Source organism: Artemia franciscana, chromosome 7 (genome assembly GCF_032884065.1).
Source record: "Artemia franciscana chromosome 7, ASM3288406v1, whole genome shotgun sequence".
In the NCBI taxonomy this organism is placed as follows: domain Eukaryota; kingdom Metazoa; phylum Arthropoda; class Branchiopoda; order Anostraca; family Artemiidae; genus Artemia; species Artemia franciscana.
The window spans coordinates 18,343,338-18,370,161 of record NC_088869.1 but is presented as its reverse complement, the minus strand read 5'-3'; the positions used below and the strand labels follow the sequence as shown (position 1 = coordinate 18,370,161).

The 26,824-nt window shown below is 34.0% G+C and overlaps 1 protein-coding gene across 1 annotated transcript; it reads left to right on the top strand.

Annotated features, from left to right (window-relative positions):
• Positions 1–26,789, top strand: LOC136028932 (5'-AMP-activated protein kinase subunit beta-1-like). Its single transcript, XM_065706912.1, has 6 exons — positions 1–262; positions 9,110–9,300; positions 11,372–11,465; positions 15,822–15,939; positions 18,261–18,385; positions 24,781–26,789. Exons 1-6 carry the CDS (start codon positions 89–91, stop codon positions 24,925–24,927), a joined length of 849 nt encoding a protein of 282 aa, XP_065562984.1. The 5' UTR covers positions 1–88; the 3' UTR covers positions 24,928–26,789.
• Positions 26,790–26,824: the final 35 nt, after the last annotated feature.

The window sequence follows — 26,824 nt, the reverse complement described above, 5'->3', positions numbered from 1 at the left end:
AGACAATTAAATTTACTTTAATTGATTCATTCTATCTTGTTTGTTTGCTTGAATTAATTCAAGTACATAGCCTCTGTTGTGCTCTACCATGGGACAAGCAGGAAGTGCTGCAGCAAGCTCTAGAGAGAGGCAAAAATCTGGTGATGGTGTGGTTTCAGGATCACCAATGGTGCAAGGTCAAGCATTCACATTTGAAAAGAAGAAAGATGGTATAATTAGTCAAATTTCTCAAGATGAAGACTATGGGATTGATGCTGCAAAGGTATAAACAATTATTTTATAGGGACATGTCTAGAAGTTGAGCTTTTGAGAAGGAAACTGGTAAAATTCTGGTTTAGCAGCTTTTGCTATCTTGGAAAGGGGTTAGTTTAGGAAAATGAAACTTTCACGGATGGGTCTATAGACTAAAGTATGTCATGGGAAAGTACTTTGAAATACCTACTTCCACTCCTTTGGTGACCTTTAAAAATTTTTATGCTATGATAATGAAGCCTTGCAAAACAAATCTTCTGCTTAAATGTCATACAAGAAAACTGGGTAAAATTCTAGTTAATTGAGTTTTTGCTATCTTAGAAAGGGTTTAGATTCCAAAAAAGAAACTTTCAGGGATGAATCTACAGACTAAAGTATGTCCTGGGAAGGTATTCTGAAGCAATTATCTCTGCTCCTTCTCCCTGTAGAGGGCCCTGACCATTGATGACCTTTAAAAATATATGTGTTATAAAAGTGAAACCTTGCAAAATGGATTTTCTGCTTAATTGAAGTACAACAAAATTGTTTTCAACATCTTAAATTAGCTCAATCCCAATTTATAAGGTTTTAAAGATATGCAAATGTTTTTCCTAAATTTTGAAAAAAACATTTATATGGCTCAAAATTCTACTCAAATAACAGAATTGCATTTTCAGAACTAAAGGCAGAGAAAAAGCAACTAGTAACTGAAAATTAAGGTAAAATGTTGTTTTGTCAGAATTTCAATAGGTCAACTAAAAACAGTGAAAAAGAAGCTGATAACTGAAAATTAAGGCAAAATATTGTTTTGTCAAAATTCCAATAGGTAACAGTCCTGTCAAGCAGGTAAATTTAGACTTAGAAATCATAAGAGGGTTAAAATGCAAGCTTGGCAATACCTTCCCAGAGTAGGTTTTTGGCACTGGATTCATTACTGAAAGTTACATTTTCCCAACCTAACCCCTTTTCAAGATAGCAAAAGTAGCTAAACTAGAATTTTACCAAGGAAACATACTAAAAAACAGTTCTACCTTCATAATTCACAGAATAATCTTAGTTATTTTGACTACAACTCTGCTGTAGCATACTTTACCCCCAGCCCTCCTCTTAATGGGCAAACATAGCCCAAATTGTATATTTCTCATGTTCCTTGTTTCTCATGTACAAGGATTTCATTCCTTGTTCAACTCTTTCAAACATTTCTGGTGGAAAATTTCCTGGGTGGAGGCCAGATGCAAGAATAGCAATGGTGAGTAGGGGTACAGGATTATATTTTAAGATATATCTTCTTAGGAATGAGATTATTTAAAATACATTTAGAAAAAAATTCTCAAAGGAAAAAAGTAATTAGCTTTACATGAAAAATGAAACAAAACTCAGATTTTAAATTAACAAGGATTCCTGGTGAGGGGATTAACAATATATTTACTTATTACACAGCATTATGGATTTGATTTTAATCTATTATGTCTATAGCTTGAAGTAAAAGAAAGTCAGACCCAAACCAAAATTTTTGTATATTCTTGTTTGTAAGAAAAGTTGAATTTTTCAACTTATTACAGCCAGCTTGCAAAATATAGAATTTTTGTTGCTCTATTGCCCCCTAATTCTCACTAGAATAGTTCACACTAATTCTGATGAAAACTTGTACTTTATATTTACATAACTAAAATTGATTATGCATCAGGCATTATACTTCTTCTATTAAAAGTATATGAACAGCCTCTATGAAATATATATCATGGGAATAAATTAAGATAGTGCAGTAAATGAGGCAGTAGCCCTTAGTTACAGCTTTCCTTGTTAAACCAACCTGTCATAAGGAATTGACAAATTCTTGTTATTGTCATAACTTTCTTATTTTTCTGTTCAAATATTTTTTTTTTGTCTCTGATTCTAACTTGAGATGGTTTTCATCTTAAATATGTACTATTACATTCTTGGAAAGCTGCAAAATTTTGAATTTTTTTGTGGATAGCAGCTTGATCTCTTTAATAGGGTCTTCTGATAAGCTTAAATTGATGGTCTAAGTCTCATCAAAATCTATTCAAAATTTATTTAATTTTCAGCTTTTGTGTGGCATGTTAAGAAAAAAACAAGAATTTTGTATTTCATAATCAACTGAAATGAAAATAAAAAAATAGCCTAAATAACTTTAAGTACAGTCTAAAAGTAGTGTGTATGATAATATTTTGATTCAATCAATGTAACAGTAACTTTTGCAGGGAATAAAAACCAAGTATCTATTCTGTATTTGTCTTTGCTGATGCACATTCTTTTTGATCAATTTGCTTGCAAAATGTTTAGTTTGTTCTGAAATATTAAATTCTGTTATGCAAATACCCATTATTTGTTAGAATGTCATGTGATGAGTTTTTAAAAGAAGTGAAAAGTTTGCAGATCCCACCAAATAATGCTCAGTCTAAGATTAAATGAATACCACAGTTACAAAGAATTGAAAAATGTGTATTTATAGAAATAAAGGGTAAAATATACCCATTATCTATATATCTAGATTTAATATAATTATTTCTAGTGTAAACCAGCATATTTGAGTTATCAAACCTCATTTGAGAAAATAATCTAATATTGACTCCCCCTCTCTCTCTTGTTATGTTTCTATCCATCATGTTCCACTTTTCCAGTAAATGTTTTAAGTCAAGGAAGAATACAGTAAATTGAAACATTTCTATCCACTATAACTTCACCTGTTGGGGTATTTACTGTTTGTCATTGTTTTTGAAGTCCAAAACAATTGGACTTTAGCTAGACTTAAATTGCTTACATGAGTATTCTTCTAAAAAAATAGTTTACCATTTCTGCTTTTCCATATTTTTTATACTGTTGATTGAGGGGTACTGGAACATTGTAGTGAATTATTTCAGGGCTCATTTGATATCTAATGCTTAGAAATACATGTTTGTTTTATAAACTCTCTTTTATATAACTAGTCATTATAATAGGGTGGATTCATGTTATGGCAAATTATCAAGTTTGAATCACCACACAATTGCCAGAAAACAAAAGAAGTAAAAACCACTTCAGTTTTTCCTTACAAATGAGTTTTTTAAGCAAGGGCTTCCACCAGAGAGGACAGTAGGACTAATTGTCCTTCTGAAAACTAATAATTGAAAAAGCAAATGAAATGGAAGATGGTATAATTTATTATTCTCTGGCTCTTTTCAGCATCAGGTAAGGTGCTAAATATGTACAATGTTTATAATCTATCAAGAAGCCACTCAAGAGTGGCTTCTTTCAAATTGGCCAGTTAGCATAGAATATAATGAAAACGATAAAAAATTTGTCTGATACATCCATGCAGAATGAACTAGTATGAAAGCACAAAACCCATAAAGATTGTAAAAAGTATATAATACAGGCGTTAAGCAGCATTGCTGATTGCCAAATGAGCTGGGATGTCCTCCAATCACTCTTGACTCTTAAAAAAAGCATGAGAACTTTCAATTTCCAACTGAATGAGCTCCTTTCAAAGTTTCTTCAACGCCTGATCCTATACAAAGTGCCTTGGTCAGAAAAAACAAAACAAGAAAAACATAAATGAATATTGCACATTGCTCACATTGTTCTTTACTTCAGCTGTGCTATTATGTTGCCTATGATCACTGGTCATTTTGAGTTTTAATAACTGTAGCAATTTGTATCTGCTGAATTTATTTTGGGTTGTAATATGTTCCTTGGACTATTTCAAACAAAATGGCTGTCTCACCATTTTGATCAGATGTGTTTGGGGTAAAGAGGGCGTCAGGGGAATGGGGCTATCTTCAAGAGAAGACTATTTTTTATTTGTTTGATTGAATCCACTTTTTATAGTTTTGTTTTTTATGGGGAGGAGAGGAAGATACTTAGTCAACCAACTACTTTACTGTGCAAATATTTGTATGGAGTTAAATGGCTTTGATTTTGAAAGAAAATAGTACAGTATCTGGAAAGTTTAGTAACAAAGAAGAGTAGTTTCAAAGAGTGTGTAGTAGGTAATACTTTTCAAAAGTAACAGATTGTAGCAGTAGTGATAGTTGTCATGAATTTTGTAAGGTATAGAACCTAAATGAATATGAGGAAAATAAAAAGTAAGGTCAAAACAGGACTCGATTTTTGCCTAATGATCAACTTAAAATTACCTTAAATCGCGCTTGCTAGTGATATGGACGAATCAAGTATACACCAGTTAGTAATGATGTGAGACATCATGCATCCCATTGAGTGATTCATGGTTTTGGTGCCTAGTCCTTGTTGAGATTTGATTTGAAGCTGTTGATTGTTGTAGATCCCACTATTGTCTTGCTTTGGCTGTTCCACAGACTATAGTCATTAGTCATTCCACAGACTAATGTTGCTTGCATGTTATTTCTAGGAAGCATTTTCTCCCCTTAATCCAAATAGGAACACTACCGTTGATCCTTTTCTAATCAGAGAAGTTTTAAAAAAATAAATAACAGCTGCTCTCACAAGATTCTGGTGAGAAGAGGAGGAAGACAGTTAGGATTAAAAATTAATTTTTGTATTTTAGCCATCTTTTCAGTTTCTGGATTGAAAAGAAAAGGCAAAATACATTAGTTTTCGAAGTTGGTAACCTATATATGAAAAAGTAATGCTGATTAAACAAATTTTATGTATATGTCTTGACAGCAATTCATATAGCTCAGAATTTATTCCCCTGTTTCTTTTTTTTTTTCACATGAATTTAGCCACAGAAAAATAGAGAAACAAAATTAAATGTTGCCTAATGAATCAGATTGTTCAAAAATAAATTGACATTGTTAAAACAACAAACAATGTTGAAACAAAATAAAAGATATTTAAAGCCATGTGTTTTTATCATTCATAATATCAACAAAAATGAGAGGAAATCTTATGGTAACTAAGACTAATAAAAAGAACTGGTAAATGTAGATTGACAGCTTAATACATAATGATATACTTTCCAAAAGTCTTGGCAAGTTCGGATTTATTGAGTTTATAAAAGATAAAAAGTTTAAAATATGTTTTGCTCTCAGTAATATGATGTTACCTGGGTTTTATGAAGGCTTAGGGAGTTCTAGGTCTACTCCAGTTTGGGTAAAATTCTGTTCTGTTTTAGTTTGACTCAATTATTATTGTGGTTTTTGTTTGTTTTGGGTTTAATTTTTTTTTATTGATAGTGATTTATGTTTGTTTTAAACTTGAATTGTTATTTGTGTTTATTTCTGCTCGTCCTTGATTTAATGTAGCTCTTTACTTTTCTTTGAAAATTTTCTTTTGTGGAAGTTTTTTTTTTTATTGATACATTAAAGATTGATATAGTTATATATCTATAAGGCTATATAGTGGCTTTTTACATGATTTACCACTTTTTCTGTAGTCATTAACTCAAAGTCGTTTCTATCTGGTCTCATGTTACAGTGGGAAATAAGTTTGCAATGCTTTTGTAAAGCGTAGAGCTTTTGTCAAGCTAAGGTTTGTAAAGATTTTTTCGGTTTTTCTTTTTTAAAAATCAGGCTTTTGGCTTGCTATTTATATTTTGAATTAATTTTGAGACAAATTTTAATAATAGTTGTACTGAAAATGGATTCAAAACTGCATGATTTTTTGCCTTCTATAGGGCTAAAGACAGTGTGGCCCTGATAATTTTAAAACCTTGTTATGTACGAATTTTTATCAACCATTTTATTATAAAAATCTTATTGTGTTTTATTTTATCTGGTTGCTTGTTTAAATAAATGTATTTTCATCTCATTTATCAAAAAGAGTATGATTACTTGTTTGAAAATAAAATCAAAGTAGGATGTCAAGAATCAAAGCAACTAGATTTGTTTCTATGTCAAGGTTCCCTGGGCTCTGGAACTTCAATTTAGGTGTCTTTTTAATTTAGGTGATATTTTATTGGATTAACATAAAGAAGGAATATTTGACGCTAAGAATCAATAAAACGATATTTTTGAATTTTTTTTTGTCCCTGATAAGCTGCCCTTGGTCCACTTTAGTCAAATCTTCTTTATCTCCCCATCTAATATTCACTTACAATTTCAGACGAATGCCTTAAGCTGTTAATTTGTATCATTAGCCATACCTGAGATATTGCAGATGTGTCCTTTTGACAATCTGGATGCACACAGATTCTTTGGATTTAGTTCAACATTCCCTCTACATTCCCAGAAAGTTTTATTCAAAAAACTTGATTGTTCCTGATCTATTGAACATATATCATTTTCACAACCTGGATGCACATATTGTCTTTTTAATTTAGTTCAATATCCCCCTCAACATTTTCTGAAAGTTTTAACTTACCACTCTTAGCTGTTCCTGCAGTGTTGCAGATTAGCCCTTTTGACAACCTCAATACGCTCACCGTCTTTTGATTTAGTTCAACATCTCATTAACCTGCACTGAACTTTCCGATGTAATATCCATAGCTGTCCCTGATACATTGTATTTATGCCATTTTGACAGCCAGGACACATTTAAAGTCTTTTGATTTATTTCAGTATTCCAGGTAAATTTGATACCCCCAGCTGTTCTGGAGATATTGTATATGTACCCCTTTGACCACCTGGATACGCTTATTTTCTCTTGATTTAGTTCAATACCCCCCCCCCCCCCAATTGTTTTCTGGTAGTTTCAACTTAATGATCTTTTTAAGGCTCTTGCACATATCTTTCTCATCTAGTTCAATACCTCTCCCTCTAAACATTTGCTGAGAATTTATGCTTAATGCTCTAAGCCGTTGCTCTGACATTCCAGATGTGCCCTTTTGATAACTTGGATGCAGTTTAGGTCCATTTGATTTAGTTCAAAATGCATTGAGAATTTCAACTTAATACACTTAGCTGCTTCTGAGATATTGCACATATGCTGTTTTGGAAACATATTCAATTTCTTTTTAATTTAGTTCAACATTCCTTGAAAGTTTCAGCTAACTACCATTAACTGTTTCTGAGACATTGCACATATACCCCTCTGACAAACTAAATAGACTTAGTGTTTGTATGCTTTTAGAGCATACCTCTCTATATGCTATGAAAGTCTCCAACTTAATACCTATAGCTGTTTCCTTGAAATTGCAGATATACTCTTTTGACATCCTGGATGAACATAGTGTCTTTTGATCAAGGTTTTCATTCTTCTCAACATGTCTCAAAAGTTTCAGTTTTATGTCCTTTGCTGCTCCTAAGATATTGCAGAAATGCCCTTTTGACAATCTGCATTTAGATAGTTTTTTTTTACTTAATCCAAATTCCCCTCTGTGTTCTGTTAAAATTTCGCCTTAATGCTCTTAGCCTTTTTGGAAACTCAAGGTCAAACATTCTCCCCTTTTCCAAAAACGAAACACATGTGTAAACAATTGGCAATTTGCATAATTTACAATCCTTGCCCTAAGAAATAGGGGTCATTTCATTTCCTAGAGGCACAGCTATTGGACCTTTCGATTATTTTGAACAAAATGACTATCTCAAAGTTTAGATCAGATGTCTTTGGGGAAACACAGAAAAAGAGGGCTCGGGAGGAAGTCTGGTCGCCCTCCAATCTCTTTTGACTCTAACAGTTTCCAATTATATGATTTCCCTTTGAAGTTTTTAAGTCAACTCCTTCCTTGGGAAGTGACCAGGTAAAAAAAGAAATACATTGAAGCCTTGTACTACTGTACTGTCTTTGAATTATTTGTTATCTTATTTGAATTATTTGAATTATTTATTAGTGCAAGTTAGAAGGGAAGATGAAGCATCCAAATGATAATTTGCTTGTAAGCAGGCTTCATTAGTTGTACTTACAAGATTGAACTTACTGAAAATCCTTACATGGGTTATAAAAAGCTCCTTGCTCTCTACACACCCTTGTTAAATATAGATTAAAAAACAAGTTTGTACAAATGAAAGTAAGGAGCAACGTTAAAACTTAAAGCAACCAGAAATTAATAAAAAGCTTTTTATATCAATTCAATGGCTCTCATCTCTCAGCAGTCGCTCTTAAAGAAGTGGGAAAAAGCGAAACTTTGGTGTATAGAGCCCGGAGTAGAGGAGCTGGCAGTCCCTCTTATATACAGAATAAATTCTGTTCGTTTTAAGTTTTAATGTTGCTCCTTACATTCAGTTGAAAACGTTATTTGTTGATATTTAACTTGAAATTGTTTTTCTAATAATGCTGGAAATCCCCCTCTCCTATCCACTGAAAATTCTCCCCGCGGAAAATCCACCCTCTTGAAAAATCCTTCTATTTTTCAATAACAAATAGTATGGGCAAATTGGATAACCTACAGCCCTTTCCCTGGACTGTGGGGGGTCATGCCATCTCCAGAAGTATAGTTTTTGGACTTTCAACTATGCTGAACAAAATAACCATTTCGTATTTGTACTAGGGTGTCTTTGAAGAAAAGAAGGGTAGTTGCCCTCCAATCTTTTTAATCACTTAAAAAGAGTACAAGAATTTTTGATTTCTGTTTGGATGAGCACTCATCCGATTTCCTAGGACCATTGGTCTAATACAATCAACACTGGAGAAAACATAAAAACAAATAAACTTCTCCTGGCAAAAACACAAAATTCCATATTTTTGTGGATAGGAGCTTAAAATCTCTGCAGTAGGATTTTCTGATATGCTGAATTTGATGGTGCAGTTTTAAATATGTTAAACTTAATGAATTTTATACCCCTTTTTTAGAGCTTTGATTACTATTCGGCCGAGTTTCTCCTTTGATTCCATTACTTCTTTCAAGTCAGGTGCAAAAATATTATACCAGACCTTGTAAATTCCAAAATGAATGTGCCTAAATTTATGTTGATGTATTCAATGCAACTTGCTTGCATAAGATTTTTCTTGTGTCATGTTTCTACTACAAAAAGAATTTACAATCGTGATCTAATGTTTTTATATTTATATCTATTAGGCTGTTGACCTTAGCAAAGAGTTTGGAGGTGAAACAGCAGCTAATGAATCAGATCTTATTCTACATGCTCAGATGGAAGGCGGCCCTGACACTGATGTCATTCCAACAGTTTTCAAATGGGATGGTGGGGGACAAGATGTCTATATTTCTGGCACCTTTACTGGATGGAAAAAAATACCTATGGTTAAAAGGTAGTTTATATTGAGCTGTTGTGTTTACTTCTGAAACTTCATTTCATTTTTATTAATCTTTAATTTCGTCTTGTTTGTCCATGCAATTCTTTATTTGAGTTAATTATTTTCTGTAAAACAAGGTTTTTAAGCAGCTTATTGGTAGTTTGTTAAGCAAGTATAGTCATTTTTCAATTTTACTTTTGACTTGTCCTACAGATTTGAGTAAATTTATTTTAAGAGTACCATGAATGACGTTTCATTTTTTAGGGATTGAGCCAAGGTCTCTGTCTCATGAAATATGAATTTGCTTAGTTTTATAGTTGTCAATCCCCGAATAGGTTTTAGAATTTGTATCACTTTAATTGTAAAAAGAGTCAAAGAGCAGAAACTATTTTGAAAAAGATATGTCATTTATTTATTCTTCCAAGCATGCATATATTTATTAAGTTAAGATATTTATTTAAGACAATCACTATCAGAACCCCTGAGTGGCTGAATTTTCGGTCCAATAAAGAAAAATAGGATAAATTCATAAAAAAACCGTTAAAGACAAGGATGCACTTAAAGTAGACTAACGATTATATTAGATTATTCTATTTTACTGTCTGATGTCATCTAGTGCACTTTAGCATTCAGTATCAAATCAAGGTCGAATACAAAGTTACTGAAACGCTGCATCGCCCACTAACCGACGAAGGTATTTTCAGTTTCGGTTCCTGGATATCTGAAGACCACTGGTCTGAGGACTGTATGATTTTGTAATAAAACTGAATTTAGCTATGCTACGATAGTTTTTAAATATACCGATCTCTCTCTCTCTCTCTCTCTCTCTCTCTCTCTCACACTCTCTCACACTCTCTCTCTCTCACTCTCTCCTCTCCTCTTCACTCTCTCTCTCTCTCTCTCTCTCTCTCTCTCTCTCTCTCTCTCTCTCTCTCTCTCTCTCTCTCTCTCTCTCTCTCTCTCTCTCTCTCTCTCTCTCTCTCTCTCTCTCTCTCTCTCTCTCTCTCTCTGCATAGGAAATATATAATTTGGGCTATAGCCTATATTTGCACATTATGGGTGAAGTGGGAGTAAAGTACAACGGGTCTGCATGCAAAATGTGTTTGCTACAATTATTTTGCATATTATGAAGTAAGAATTGTTTTCTGATCCCAAGTTATATATATTTCGCATCTATTATGTCCCTTGTCTTTGTGGCTATAGAACCGGTTTTCTCAGATCTAACCTAAGCTTAACTCTCGAGTTTGTTTCGTTTAATTAAAAAGTAGCCTACCTAATTTTTAGTATTTTTGATAGTAACGCTAGATGCATTGGTAACTTAATAGTCCATGTATTTTTCTAGGAATCAGACACTCTTGCACAACACTCTCTAAGCCAATAAAAACGTTCATTTAGCCTTGAGGAACATAGTTGTAGACTATTTTTAAAGTGGGAAAATCGCCAGAACTAATTAGGTTTTATGTTTTTTTTTTATTTTTTTTTTGCAGAAAGCATCTAAAAATTGCAAAAATAAAGAAATATGGTTGGATTGTTGTATAGTCTACCTAAAAATATCAAATCTTATTTTGTAGCACCTTCTGAACTTGTGTCTTCAGTGTCATGCACTTCGTTCTGATTAATTACAACTAGTCACCTTTTTCTCTCACCTTCTTAATACTTGCATGACGCTTATTTTAGTATTATTATGACTAAAGACAGTTTATATAAATAAGACGAATTTGGTTTTGGTTTTTGAAAAATAAACTTTGGCATTTTTATCAAGTTTTATATTTTTGGATTTCGCTAATGCCTACAAAATAAAATAAAGATGAGAGAGAAAAGGCATTTTTTAAAGACCCCTCAAGGATAGTCAACTGGACTGACATCCAGTTTTTGGGTGGTCTACTCCCTCCCGTCCTTTCAAAAGTTCAGAAGGTTCCCCTCCTCAAAAATGTGCTTGAAACCCCTTGCTCCACCCCGTGGTTTTGAATATGTATGCCTCTTGATATAAGTGTTTGTCTTGTTGGAACTCTGGCTACTTTAACACTGTTTTCCTCTTTGTAGATTTTTTTATTAGTTATTTCCAATGATTGTTTTTAAATTTCAGTCATGGTGATTTTGTAACCATTGTCGATCTTCCTGAAGGTGAACATCAGTATAAATTTCTTGTTGATGGTGAATGGGTATGCAATACAAAGGAGGTTAGTTTTATACTTTAAGATTGTTCGTTTAGCTTTCGGGAATTACATATAAATATGCATGTATATTGTTAATTAAATAAAAAAAAGAAAGTTTTTTTTTCAACTGAAAGTTAGCAGCAACGTTGAAACTTAAAACGAACAGAAATTATTCCGTATATGAAAAGGGGTGCCCCCTCCCCTATACCCCACTCTTTACACTAAAGTTTTTTTTTAGTATTTGTGAAAAAGAACTTCTGATCCTAATTAAATGGCCATTGTGTCTTAGAAGTCGGTTTTAAAGAATCTGGGCAAAAGGTCAAATTTACAATAACAATACAAATAGGCTACTATATGTAAAGAATGGGCAAATTTCATAACTTACAGCCTTTTCCTTGGGGGCTGTGGCGGTCTTGTCATCCCCTAACGAATTGTTATTGGACTTCTTAACTTTGCTAAACAAACTAGTTATTTCAAAATTTTGATCAGACAACTTTGGGGAAAAAAGGGGGCCTGAGAGGGGGGTTATTTTCCCTCCAATTTTTCGGTCGCTAAAAAATGTCACTAGAAATGTTTAATTCCCGTTCGAACGGGCCCTCTCCCAATCCTCTAGGACTTTTGGCTCGATACTATTACCCCTGGGAAAAAAACCCAAATAGACAATAGACATGCATCTGTGATCTTTCTTCTGGGAAAAGATATAAAATTACACATTTTCGCATGTTGGACATTGAAACCCCTTACAATAAGTTCTCATATACGCCGAATCTCGTGGTGCGATTTTTAGTAGGATTCCTTGAATTTTATGGCATATTTGCCCCCTTTTTCGAAAATCAAGTAAATTTTCTCAGGCTTACAAGCACCTTTCAACAGTATACATACGTCATATTTGCCTCAATAGGGGTTGTGTCGTTTTTGTTGTCTATAATGCAGGCAAAATTACGCAACACACATAGCTAAGTATAAAACACCAGATGTAATGAGCCTTTTTGCAAAAGGCATTTTCAGCAAAATCATTGGTACCCTTCGACGTGTTTTGCCTCTGGTTTCCCTGTGGAGCCCTCCATTCCCCCAAGGAAAGAGTAGAAAACAAAGGTGACTCATTTGTATTTTGCTACTTTGAACGAGAATCAATATATACCAACCTGACGCATGCCAAGTGACAGGGCCCGGCCTATAAATTGGCTTCATAGTTTTTTTTTCTTAAAACTGGCATATTGAAATTTCTAGCCACAAAAACGATCTAAAAAGGTCACAGCTTTAAGGGAGAATGTAAATTTTTCCCAGGGTATTTGTATCGAACCTATAGTAACGCCATGACACCAAGAAAAAGCTGCGGTTAGAAGTTCAGCGACAAAGAGAATCAATATATACAAGCCTGCCGCTTAGCCGTGTTGTGGCCCGGCGGTGTAGCTGCTGTGCCTATTTTATTTAATAAATAAATAAAATATGATTATTTATATATTCAAAAGGTAGCATTATGAGCTGGTATGCAAGTCATTCATTGTCCTAAATACTCAAAAGAGGGAGGGAAAAAAGGAATAAGGTTAGTCGTATAAATAAATCCTTATTAATAAAATAATAAAAACATAAATGTTAGAAAAGTAATTGCAGTGATATATTTGTCTTATTTTAGTTGCTATGATTACTTAGGCTGTTACATAATATTTCTTTTCAAGTTAAAAGCTGGGTGTTTTATTTTTTTTAAATAACATTGATTAAGAGTAAAATAAGTCACATACTATTTAATCCTAGGACTTAAACTTCCTTGAAAATTTATCAAATTTTTTACAATTACGAGTACAAAATCATAGCAACTCATATTTTTTTAGACCATATTACGGAAGGAGGGGGGTTGAACTTGACTCGCTTTTCCACTAAAGTGTGCAATATGTGCATTTTCGCTAATGGGAATATTAAAAAAGTACTTTGCTGTAGAAGAATCAAATTTTCTCTGAATGAAATCTTGGTGCCGGAGAATATTAAAAAAAAACAAAAAAAAAAAAAAACAACTGCATCTAAGAAACGTGTAAAAAAAAATTAGAAAAAAATACATCTAAGAAATGTGAAAAAATATTTAAAAAACTGCATCTAAGAAATGTGTAAAAAAAACTGCATCTAAGAAATGTGTAAAAAAAAAATTAGAAAAAAACTGCATCTAAGAAATGTGTAACAAAAAAAATAAAATAAAATAACTGCGTCTAAGAAATGTGTAAAAAACTGGAAAAAAACTGCACCTAAGAAATATGAACAAACATTAAAAAAAACTGCATATAAGAAATGTGTAAAAAAATAAATAACAAAACTGCATCTAAGAAATGTGTAAGAAAAAAAATAGATAAAAAACTGTATCTAAGAAATGTGAAAAAAACATTAAAAAAAACTGCATCTTAGAAATGTGTAAAAAAAAAAATAATAAAAAAAAATGCATCTAAGAAATGTGTAAAAAAAAATGCGTCTAAGAAATGTGTAAAAAAATAAATGAAAAAACTGCATTTAAGAGATATGTAGCTGTATTAGTCTATGGTATTGTTTCCCATACGATTACAACTTTCCTAATTCGTTCAGTGTGAATGTGGGGAAACAAGGATTGAAACAAATAATCGATCATTCATTAATCAATTTTTTATTACTTATTTTAACGGCGTAAAATTTAATTATTTTTCATTTCCTTATTGTAGTGATGAAGTGGAGAAGTTATCCAAACTAATGTATTTGCTGTTTTGAACTCATTCATAGCAAATATTGGAATTGAAGTGACCGTACGAAGCAGTCAATTGCCTCTACAATGACTTTCATAGTCTTATAACCTTCAGGGCTTGAAAACTTCAGCAATTGTTTGTTTTTTATGTCAAATTTTAGAGTTTCATGCCGAAGTCCTATGTTACTGACTGACATTTTTCTGCCAACAATTTTCTCCTCATTGATTGATAAAAAAAAACAACAATTTAACAAAGAAGCAGTTGTCAGTATTAGAAAAAAAAATTATTCTTGGTTCAAGAGTTTCATAAAAGATTGCTTAATAATTCCAGTGACTTAAGACCACACCGTTGGAAGTAAATTTACAGAAATTATCCTTTGGGACACTGATCATACGACATTAAAGTATGTTAGAAGCCTTAACTTCCAAATCATCTGTTGAAGTGGCCCAGTAGGCTTCCCGATGGCATCTCCAACAAACCTCTGAAGACACCGAGGCTCACATGTTTGTATCACCATGTTTCTAGTGACATTTTAGTTCAGCATTCAGTTTATTGCATTGCAATAAACAATTTTTCATTTGCAATAAACAAACACAGTTTATCAGCATTGCAGTTTAACATATCTAACATACGACAATTAAATGACAGGCACTTTCGATTATTGCTCGGTATGGATGAACTATTCTCAATCCAAGGGTTTGTGTTATTTGTGCCTAGTTAGGAAGATGTAAAAAAAAACAATTGGAGAGAAATTTTCAGGAGTGGATGCGTAATACTGAACTAAAATGTCACTAGAAACATGGTGATACAAACATGTGAGCCTCGGTGTCTTCAGAGGTTTGTTGGAGATGCCACCGGGAAGCCTACTGGGCAACTTCAACAGATGATTTGGAAGTTAAGGCTTGCTGCTGAACGCTTGCTGGTAAAATCAGACTATCAGAAATCCATAATTTGAACGAGTCATTTAGCGCAGTGGGTGTTGAGGTCATTTAAAATTGTTGAGCTGGTAGGCTAATTTTCCACTTCATGTAATAAAGTGGAATTTGCAACAGCTCCCCAGAATCTCATTTTGATGCTATTGCTATAGACAGCACTGAGCTGTTCAAGAACAGCAGAGGGCCCAGAGGGTCAGTTGAACCATCCGAAAAAACAACGGAATCAAGATCCATTAAATCGTCGCCTGAAAGTGGTATTGCTGAATCTGTTTTTCCAAAAACCCGAGAAAAGTGAATTCGAAAATTTTGACATTTTTTTTTCAGAGTCGGCTGTAGCTAGAGCGTTGATCTTTTGACTATGTAACCAACTTTCGGTCAGCAAATCAGCAACTTTTGGCAAAACAGACCATGCTGACTGCGATTCGGCAAAGGAGAACTGCAAAATGCTGGCAGTTAGAGACGTCTTATTGCAATGTCAATTAAACCATTAGACAGAGAATTTTTTTACACAAGAGAGCGTTTCGCCGCTTTCAGTCGGCAAAATGATAAGCAACTTCGATTTACCACCCCAATAATCGAAAGTTTGGTTGTTTTATCAGATATATTATTAGGGCTGAGAGTGACAGTAGTTTCGATTCAGTCGCAGACACTCGGATAATCATCATGATATTATTATTTTAAACCTGACTAGTAATTTTGTAGTCATTCATCTTTGGAAATAATATCATTTATTTTCTTTTTAGCCGACAAGAGACAACGAAATAGGGTCGAAGAATAATGTTGTCACTGTCAAGCATAGTGACTTTGAAGTGTTTGAAGCCCTAGAAAATGATAGTCACTCTTCCAACCATCCTCCCTCAGGTGGGTATTTTTGAGCTCTTCGTAATGTTGCTCTTAGGCTTGTTTCTAATAACGGTAAATATTTTTTTATTACCAAATTCCGTGGGATTGAGCATTGAGATTAAACTATGTGTGTACTTTATTGTAACAAACCATATTTATTTCTTTTTTTTCTTCTTTTAAAGAAGCATAGATTTCGTATTTGTAAGAAAGCATCTTGAGTTTGTCTAGCAGGAAATACTGAGCGGTAATAGGAGGTTGTAATGATGTGTCGTAATTAGCTTCTTGGATTTGGGAGAGGACTCGTAGACGTCTGTAATATATTTCTTATGTTCCTGGTATTTTTTATATTATCATTTGACCATCCTGTCGATTTTTTTTCTTTTTTTAAGTAAAAACACCAGTATTCAAGGATAAACTGTGTGTGTGTAATTTGTTGTAACTAATCATATTCATTTCTTCTTGTTCGGTATTTCTTTATTTCTTCTTCTAAAGAAACAGACATTTTTTGTTTATATCAGAAATCAATACCAAGGTCAAACTCAAAGGATGAACTGAGTGTATGATTTATTGTAAAAAACCATCGTTTTTGTTTTTTATTTATTTCTTCTTTTAAAGAAGTATAGATTTCATATTTATATCAGAAATTAATACCAAGGCCAAAATAGTAACTTTATTCATATATTGCAATCCCAGGAAAAGCTAAATTTCAGGCAAATCATAGCAGATGCTTAAACAACCCTGTAATTGTAGTACATTGCTTTCTGCCCTTTTTATGTTTGAGTTTGATTCATGATTGCATGCTGTGAAAATGAAACATTTTTTCGAATATAAAACGTCTATTAGAAAGGTTAAATGATAAACACGTTTATTATGGAGATCTATAATAATATGATGTGACGACTTACAGAAGTGTTACGTCGTGTATTGCAAAAAGAGTATGGTATACATGTACACCTTGCGTAGAAAAATATCAAGTTTGTAGAGGAAGGGAAAAAACTAGTTCATATACTTTTCTATTTGTCTGGAATATAAATATATAGGAAGGAAAAATAGGAATATGTTCCATGAATATGTCATCGAAAGACCAATTGAAAAAAATATGATTTTTAAGGAATTTTTCACTCCATATTTACGAGTGTTCTTAAATATTGAGAAAAGATAGGTTTTTATTTTGCCAAGCTCCTTTTATTTTTTTTTAAATTGCACCTTGACTTGCGCCTTTCGCCGCAGCTTCAAGAATTACATAGATAATTAAAACTTCACTAAATTCCGCGTGCACATGTCGCACACACAAATACCGTGGTAGGGTGATTATCGGCCAAATTGCTTTGTGCTAAAGATATTAAAACCATAGCTTATTGACAATTAGTAATGACGCTCATTATTAGCGCTTATGTAGAAAGTGGCACACCTAGTGACTATTTCTTGTCTCCAAATCCGTTATCAGATCAAGATAAACTATTTAGCCAACATGCATTCAAGTTGATAAATGGGAATGTGAATGCTTTAAATGTCTTAAGCTATCTTTTTAGATAGAGATTTGACTGAAACGTAGTATTTTCAGCTAGTTCTTGCTATTCGTTCGAAAAAATTTTGTTGTTCAATTCCAATATTTTTCATAATAATACAGTGATGCTTATCTGGTAACCGGTAAGATGTTCAGCTCACTATTGAATTGAACAATTGTTATTTAGGCTGTATATTTCTAAATTATTTTCTTCTTAAGTCTGAAAGTGAAGAGTTTGGTGAAATTACTTCTAAACCCCTCCCTAAGATGCTCTCCTTTTGGGTAGAAGGGTAGAAAACCCGACTTCTTTTATGACTGAATGGCTGCTGATGGTTCTTATGCTTTTGGTTAATATTAAAGTGTTGGTTCTTTTCAACTTAAGGAGCAGCAGTTTACTTTTTAGCTGTAAGTTATTTTTAGATAAATAAATTAGTGACAATATATTACTGCAAAATGATAGATAAATGATGCATCAGTAGATAAATGATAATAATTAGATAAATGATTTGCAATAAAACTAAGGCTTTTGTATGTATGTGGCCAAAAACGGAGCTAATTCTATGTCTTTTATTTTTTCAGTTTCTGTTTCAGCTTTTTCAGCTTCAGTTTCTGTAAAGCAACTAATTATACTTTTGCCTTTTAACGTAACTGAAAATTGACTGTCACTTTAATATAGCAGTTTTGTCATTTTTGATTCCCATAATATTTAGCTTGACTTCAATGAGTTAAGATAGACCCATGTGAAATAAACTGTGAAGTTTTATTCGGGTTTTGTATGGGGCCGTTGGAGTTGCCCCTAAAAGATTGAATCAGTTTCAGTTGATATTTTTAGGATCTCCGCCAAATACGGAATATTGTCAAGACGTTCCTGTGCACAGGCCATCTGAAAAAGGAGGACCCCCTGTTCTTCCTCCTCACTTGTTGCATGTGATCCTCAACAAAGATACTCCGATCTCAGTAAGTTGTTTATGTATTTGTTGTGCATAAATTTATCAGCTTATCTGCTCCAGTGGTGGTTCTGGCTCTTTGTCTTCAAGATCAAAATCTTGATTAGCGCCCCCCTCATCTGCCTCCCATAAAATCTTTACGCCAAATTTTAACTATTTTTTTTTTTCAATTATAACAAACTTTCAAGTTCTATGACTATATACCTTAGTTCTGCCCTAGGAATGACATATGGATGGATGGATGATAGACTTATCTGTCAAAAAGAAAAATCACATCTATGTGATTATCTACATGATAAACTTATCTATCAAAGAGTAAAATGATATCATTTTTATACAATCCTAAAAAGGGCTTGTGCCATATATGCGTCTCACTCACTTGGACTATCTGTCTTGGCTTTTCTACAATTAGTCATGGCTTTTAATTCAAAATCAAGTAGTTACGGGCATCAAGCCATGGCTAATTGTAAAAAAAAGCCAAGACAGATAGTACAAGTGAGTGAGAGGCAAATATGGCAAAAGCCCTTTTTAGATTTGTATAAAAACGATGTCATTTTACTTTTTGATAGATAAGTCTATCATCCTTCCGTCCATACGTCATTCTGTACGTCAATTAATTAATTATTAATTTTATTTATTTATTAATTTATTTCTTTACTATATAAATTATTTAATAATAATAGATTTTTCTGTAAAATTTTGCACTCTTAAAATTTCTGCGCCCGTGACAAGCAGAGGCGGATCCAGGGGGGGGTGGCAATCGCCCCCCCCTAGACGGGCTGTAATTTTTTTACTGCACCTACGGAAGTCTGCATTAACGCATGTTCTAACCACTGTAACTAGACTATGAAACCTTTTTAAATTACGTTCATTCCACAGCTTTTCCACTATCAAGCTAGCCTCGAGTATTTTTTTGTCACCTCATAGCATAGCAATAGTTCACCTGGTAAATTTTAGCTAGTTCTCGCCTCCCTGTTCGATGTAAACATTGGAAGTGGGTGAGGTTGCGCAACGCAACCGGACCTGAAGTGTCAAAACAAACATTTCGTTCCAGTGTATAATGAAATTTGAATGTGCATGTGTCACGAGGATTTTCGTCGTTTAAGCGATATTGATATCGGCAAAACGCGGACAAAAGACGCTTGACAGCTTTGTCATTTCAAAGTCTCGCAGAATGGATAGTGTAACTGTAACTGCATGTAGCTCTTCAATTAGTTCTGCTGGAAGTAGCGAACACGGGCAAATTCCATTTCAAATTCCTAACACTTTGCAATCTTCTGTTAACCCCGTTAGTGTTCAGAGTGATCATCCAACAACACCCCCGCCCCCTACCCTGTTTCCGGAAAACGATATTGGGATCCACATCGGTACAATACATGCCATTGACGACCGAATAAAGTACGAGCTTCTGGAGAGGCCATGGAAACTCCCGATTGGATGCCAAATGCTGTATTCTGTTCATTTAAAGCGGGGGGAAAGGCGATTAAAGGTACTTGAACGATTCTCATTTGCAGAGTTTCCACTGGCTTGTATATTCTGCTGCCCAGAAAGGCCTTTTTTGCAAATACTGCCTCTTTGTAACTGGGACTAGCGGGGGTTCAAACAGACAAGTTCCCCTACAAAAGCTGGTCACGAAGCCTGTCACAAAATTTGCTAAGTTACTGAGAAAAGATGGAGACCTGACAGTACATGATACTTCCCAGTACCATGATGACGCAGTAGAGGCTGGAAAGTCGTTTCTAAGAGCCTACTATTCTCCGCATGAATCTGTGAATAATCGTGTCAACGAACAGCGAATGAACACCGACTGAAAACGGCCGCTTTCCAATGAAGGAAACTTCCGAGATCTACTACGTTATCGTGCTGAAAGTGGCGACAGTAAATTAAAGGAACAACTGAAAACAGGAAAAAATGCTACCTACATCAGCAAAACAACTCAAAACCAGTTGATTGAGTGTTGTGCGAAAGAAGTTGTAGGTGTCATTCTAGAAAGAGTAAAGTCAGCAAGGTATTCTCATCATTTTCGATGAGACAACAGATGTTTCACATTCATCGCAACTTAGTTTAGGTCTCTGCTTTGCCTTAGATAACCATAGACGCGAGGACTTCATAGGTTTTGTTGACGTTCATCATGCCACCTTTGAACCTTCCACGGCAGACATAGAGCCAACTGTCAACGGAAAAAGTGAGTGGGTATGCAATGATGGTATCAAATAACTGTGGTGCTGTTGTTGAAATTCAGAAAAAAGCGAAAAATGCTTCTCGTTGTCCCTACCTTAAACACGCCCTGAACCTTCCTTTGTCAAGAAGCTCAGCTGTTTCGAGCATCAGAAATGCCATAGGTATTATAAAAGAAGTTGTTGCATTTTTTAATGCATATGCGAAGAGAAATTACATCTTGAATTAGGTTCTAAAAGCTCAGCTCACGGGAATCGGCAAGACGAGGTGGATCGAGCGACACGAGTCACTTATGCAGTTTGTGTCCAAACTTCCAAAATTCATCCAGTCTTTGGAACACATTAGTCGCTGGAGTGAATCAGTGACCGCTCCGAAGGCAAAGACGCTTGTCACAGCGTTACATAGTGTGGAATTCATGGTTTCCCTTCAGTCTCTACACAGTATTTGCGCTCGTACCTTGCCTCTTAGTCGGCTATTCCAGAAGAAGACTTTGGACTTGGGCGCTGCCGATGGCCACGTTTCCGATCTTTTGGATGTTCTAGCAAAGCGACGGGAAACGTGTGACGAAGATTTCGCATTAGTATTCGAGCAAGTAAAAGAATTGTCAGATAAAATCCAATTGGCTGTTGAAGTTCCAAGGATTACACAAAGACAGGTTCATCGAAATAATCCTCCTCACACTACGCCTGAAGAATATTATCGACGTCTTGTTTTTATACCTATGCTCGACTCAGTCATAAGTGACTTAAAGAGCCGATTCTCAAGATACACGCTGAACTCTTTCCGGTTAACCGTACTGCTGCCATCAAATATTGTGAATTGTACTGATGATTTGCTGCAATCTTCCGTCAAAGAGATCTCTAGCATGTACGGTCAACTTCTTGTCTTAACCGTGCCGTCTACCAGGACAACACTTATTTTGGCAGAGGTGCATGTGTGGAGAAGTAGATGGCTTCGGGTTAAGAGAGGAGGAGGTATTTTTCCTAGTTCAGTAGAAGAAACTGCCAAGGAATGTGACAGACACCTATATCCTTATGTCAGCTCACTTCTTGATATTTTTATATCTCTTCCAGTGAGCGTGGCATCTGCCGATTGTAGCTTCTCAACTTTACGCAAACTGAAAACCTGGCTCAGAGCACAGATGGGGCAAACTAGACTCAGTGGTTTGGCCCTCCTTAATGTGCACCGCGACATCGATATCAGCATTGACAGAGTAGTCGACAGGTTTGCAAACAGTGGATCCAGGAAGCTTGAGTTTTGCTCGTAAACAGTTCGATTCCATTCAATTTATTAATATAATACGCATAACAAATAAAATACACTGGGTCACCACGGAGAGACAGAGCTCGTGATTGTGGTGACCCCATCAATATTTACAGCATAAATACTATTAGTTGAAGATCCAATACCCAAGTCCACGGCCCACCACACAAAGCAGAAAGACAAAATAAATATCAAAATAACAAAACAATCAAAAACTCAGTTTTCAGTTGATCAAGTACAGTTTTTGTAATCATTATTGTAATATATGAAAACCACATATTCGTTAAACAAGAGACCGCCAGGGAAACTTAAAACGTGAAAAATAAAGTCAGCCTTGTGGCCGACAAAAAAGGACACTACCCCCACTCTTGTCGGTAAGAATCCCCCCCCCCCTAGAACGAAAGGCTGGATCCGCCCCTGGTGACAAGTGCCCTCTGTCCGTCCCCTAAAACCGCCTCTGATCTGTTCCCATTATTTTTCTTCAAGACAAAAAGAAATAACGGAATAAAATGGCAGCGCGCAATGTCTATTGAAAAATAACCGAACTTTGTATCAGGCGAGCCCACTGAGATAAGTGGATTGTTTGTTTGACGTTTTTATTTTAATCATCTTTTCCCTATTTTTTCCATGCTGGGTAGTTCTTTCGTAGTTCTCAAAGACTTTAGGGAAGTAATATCCGTATGATTGTGTGCAGCCTAGGATTAACACCTTGGTCTGGATTAGACCAGATTAAGGGCCCCTAGGCTAACAAGTTTCGAGCAATGAAATTCTAAAGTATTGTGGTGTCACCTAACTTCAACCCAGAACTTTTTATGAACACTTTTCGTCTAATTTTATTCCTGAACTATTTTTGTATACCTAATCAACAGGGTAAGGATCAAATTTTTACCCTTTAATCGTTTACATTAACGGATTATTTGGATAGCTAAGAAACATACTTCACTCTCAATCAGAATTTCATCCTGAATCAAAATATGACATTTGTTTTCGTTGCAAATTTAATTTAAACCTAATCTAAGCTTTCTAACCTTACCCAAATATTTAGCCCATGTTATATATTCCCTATGCATTTAATGATTCTAGATTGTCATCGTCTATTCAATTTGCGGGCAAAGTGGTTTTAACAAGATTGACGCTAACACAGGTATATAAGCCATATCTAAAATAAGAGAATCATCTTTGAGGGTTCGTAAATTTAAAATTGAATTAAATCTTATTAAAAATTGTTTAATTTTATTAATGAATTATGGAATTAAAATTGCGTAAATTTAAAATCGATTAAAATTGAATTTACGATGGAAACAAATGTCGTATTTGGAGTCAGGATAGAATTCTGATTCTAGAAGTAAGGTTGTTACTTTGCTATCAGGATGCTCCGTTAACGCTAATATTGGCCAAGATTTGAGACCGAGTCAAAAAGAAAAAAATAGCCTCAAAGTCGATCCCAAAAATTGTTGTGTGTCGCATGTTCTTTTCAACGTCGAAGGGCTATCGTCTTAGAGCTGCAAAGAGGTTACTTCATTAAAATTACATGTGTTTTTTTTTAAGTTTCATCTTTCCCCTTTTCAAGGTCGTTTTGGGTGGTCCTTGTATATTTTTAGTCTCTGATTTTTGGTTAGTAAAAGTAAGCAGCATAACGATTAAGATTCTTAATTTGGTTCTTTCGCTTAAGTTTTTAGTTTTTTTTTAACTATTTCCGTTCAATTTCGATTGATTATAATTTCTTTAAGTTCAATTTCATTGATCAGCACATCAATTCATGTAAGAAGTTGGAGGTGGGGGGGGGGGGTAAATACGACAGTAAAACTCGTATCCCCGTTTTTTGTGGGGGCCAATTCCTGATTGAGATAGAGACACTCTTCTCATCACTTTCTCTAAACCTTCAAAATTAAAATTTTTTCTATGGGTAATTAATTTCATTTTAATTTAATCAGCTTTATTTAATTTTAAAACTTGCGCTCCTAAAATCGATTCAATATAAACAAATCTTTTTTTTTTAATGAAAGCAAACAGCGATGTTAAATCTTACAATGGATATGAATCATCCTGTATATGATAGAGGCTATCGCCTTCTTAATCCTGATTTCTTTGCACCAAAGTTTGACAAGTTTATTCTTGAAAGAATGTGATGTGAGTATGCCATTAATTGAAAGACAAAAAAGAATGATCACAACCTGACTAGATTGATAGTATTTTTTTGTATTCTTTTCTATCAATTAAGCTTTTTCTTAATTTTGTTTCTTTTCCTTGTTCATTCTTACTCCTTCAATGTATTTTAAGTAAACATTTTGTATTCACGCTTCGTCATGTGTACTAAATTTTCAGTCTACTCGCGTCCAAAACTGAATCTAGATTCTAATAGAAGAAAATTTTGACTTCAGTGGCTAGACTTTGTGGCGTCTTATAAAAAGCTCTTTGACAAAATATTCAGTTCTATTCTATTTGTGATAAAAAAAAAAAAAATCCTTTCCTTCGGCCGGCGAAAATATGTTCGAAATAAAGTGAATAATTTCTGTTTATGTACTCTTAAATATATTCTATTGGTATTTTTACATGAGTGTTCAAAGGAATTCTTAGAACGTGTATACCTCCCAAAGGAGGTGTTCAAATGAGTTCTAAGAAGATCAAAGACAAATTTGCTTTCAATCCAACATACATTCCAGAATCCATATAGAAAAGTAGTTTGCTTATTTTTCTCTTGACGGGATTTATCGTCTTCTCTCAGCGGTTAGCGTTACTATTGTAAAGCTAACCTGTTGTAAAGTTTTACTTTTGTAAAGCATTGGTGCTTGTCGAGCTTATCCTCCATCTCAGACTAATTCTGCAGTTTCAAAAATGGATATTTGACTAGAAAATTTAGCTTTGTTTTACTTATGGTTTACCTATACTATAAGTTAAATAGTTATAGTTAGCTTGAATTTATAGTAATGTTTATCTCTAATTGTCTGGCTTTTTTTCCTTTAGTGCGAGCCAACACTTCTTCCTGAGCCAAATCATGTGATGCTTAACCATCTTTATGCTTTGTCAATTAAAGATGGCGTTATGGTGCTGAGTGCCACCCATCGCTATAGGAAAAAGTTCGTGACATCACTACTCTACAAGCCCATATAGAAGAACAACCTTATTTCTGTTGGCTTGTGTGTGACTGTAAAAGATCTAGCTGCCTTTTATTACAGTTGTTTTTTTTTAGTTAGATAATAGTTGTTGACAATATGAGATGTATTTTCTTTCTTCTTTTTCTATTGACTCCGCCCGTATTTAATTCTACCCCGTTTTCTCCTAATTATTTTTAATTCGAATTTTAGTGCCATTAGATTTTAAACATTATTCAATACTAAAGGTTTAATTTCAAATTATAGAGAATTTAACTTGTTAAAATGGCATTTTTCCTCGCACGTACATAAACATTTGTTTTGGAGGGAGTAAAACATCTTAGGGGTGTGAAGGAATTTGAAAAGCAAAAACAGGGAAATTTAAAACGAGCACTCTAACAAAATAATGGAGAATATTGAAAATGGGGGGGGGGGAGTAGGGTTGGGCTCAAAGCCTCTTTCTGTATTTGTTTCCATTGTATATTTTCATTTGAAATGTTACTACTATTAATTTAACGACCACTAGTTTTCACAGTTTAATTTTCTTTTCGCAAAATAAGCTTAACTAAAACTCTTTTCGCAAAATAAGCTTAGCTAAATTTTAAATCGAATGGATAAAATTATGCTTATTCAAATTGAAAACGTTTTAGTATTGAACAATCATTAATTCAAGAAACAATAAAGTCTTCAATAGTGCATTTACGTGAGCTAAAATTGAGCCTAAAAATTCAACTTTGAAATGAAAAAGTTTTGAACCACTATAAGTCTTACTATATACACTATATTATTAAGGATAAAAATGTTTCAAGTAAAACTAATAGTATCATATACACGTAAAAGATTAACATACATTTTTCAAAAACTCCTATCGGCTTAATTTGTTTTCAACCCCTTACCTTTGTCTTGTATTGTTTTTATAATTCATCCGCTTGTTGTGAATAGTTTTGCTTCTATAAGTTTGATTTGCTCTTTACAAAAAAATATCTCGTATAAAGCAACCTCTAGAAGGGAGCTCTAGAAGGTCCATTCCTTTTGGTATACAGTCCTTCGTATATTGGAGACAAGACCTTAATATTTGAGACCTATTATTACTGAAACTAGTTTAATTACGGTTTAATTACTGAAATAAGCTAAATACTGCTAGAATTGGGATCATTTAAAATCTAAATCTTATGTGCTTTTCTAGACTTCAAAGTTTAGGTATAATAATTGTTGACCATTAGAATTTGTTTCCTCTTGAGTTGGTCGGTAAGGAATGCTTACAAGAACATAGGAAAATTCAGGGGTGCCAATTAGGGGGAGGGGTCATACCCGCCCCCCAGACTATAAAAACACCTTCTTATTTCTATTTTTTAGCTGTTTTCTATTTTATTATGGCTAACTGGTCGTATCCCCCCCCCTCTACCTAAAATTCCTGCCTCCTCTATATTTGGTGAATTGGCGCCACTGGGAAAATTGAGCTGTTTTTCGTGCTCCCAAATTAAGTTATGGCTTTTTAAGATCCAATGTTCTATTCGGGGAGGCTCTTGCTTACTTATGTGTAATTTTGATGAATTTCAAAGGAATCAATGAAAAAAAAAATAATAATAATGAGCTCGTAAAATTAAACACAGATTTTAAACTGCAAATTTACTATTTCAGGCTATATTTTTTCCCGAAATTATTGGAAGATTTTCTATTGAAAAAAAAACAGGAATTTTATCTATTCTAATAGGAACTATCTTTAGCATAATCGCAGGAAAAAAGCTGTCTCGGGGTTTGAGTCATTTACTATGTCCATTGGAGTACAAGGCTCTTTTGGACCTTTTTTGTTTCTTTTCCTTTTTTGTTGAAACACGTGTTTTTGATGATATATATTGAATAAAAGGCTGTGATAAATCATGGAATATTCTCTTTAGAAAGACCAAAGCTCAGGC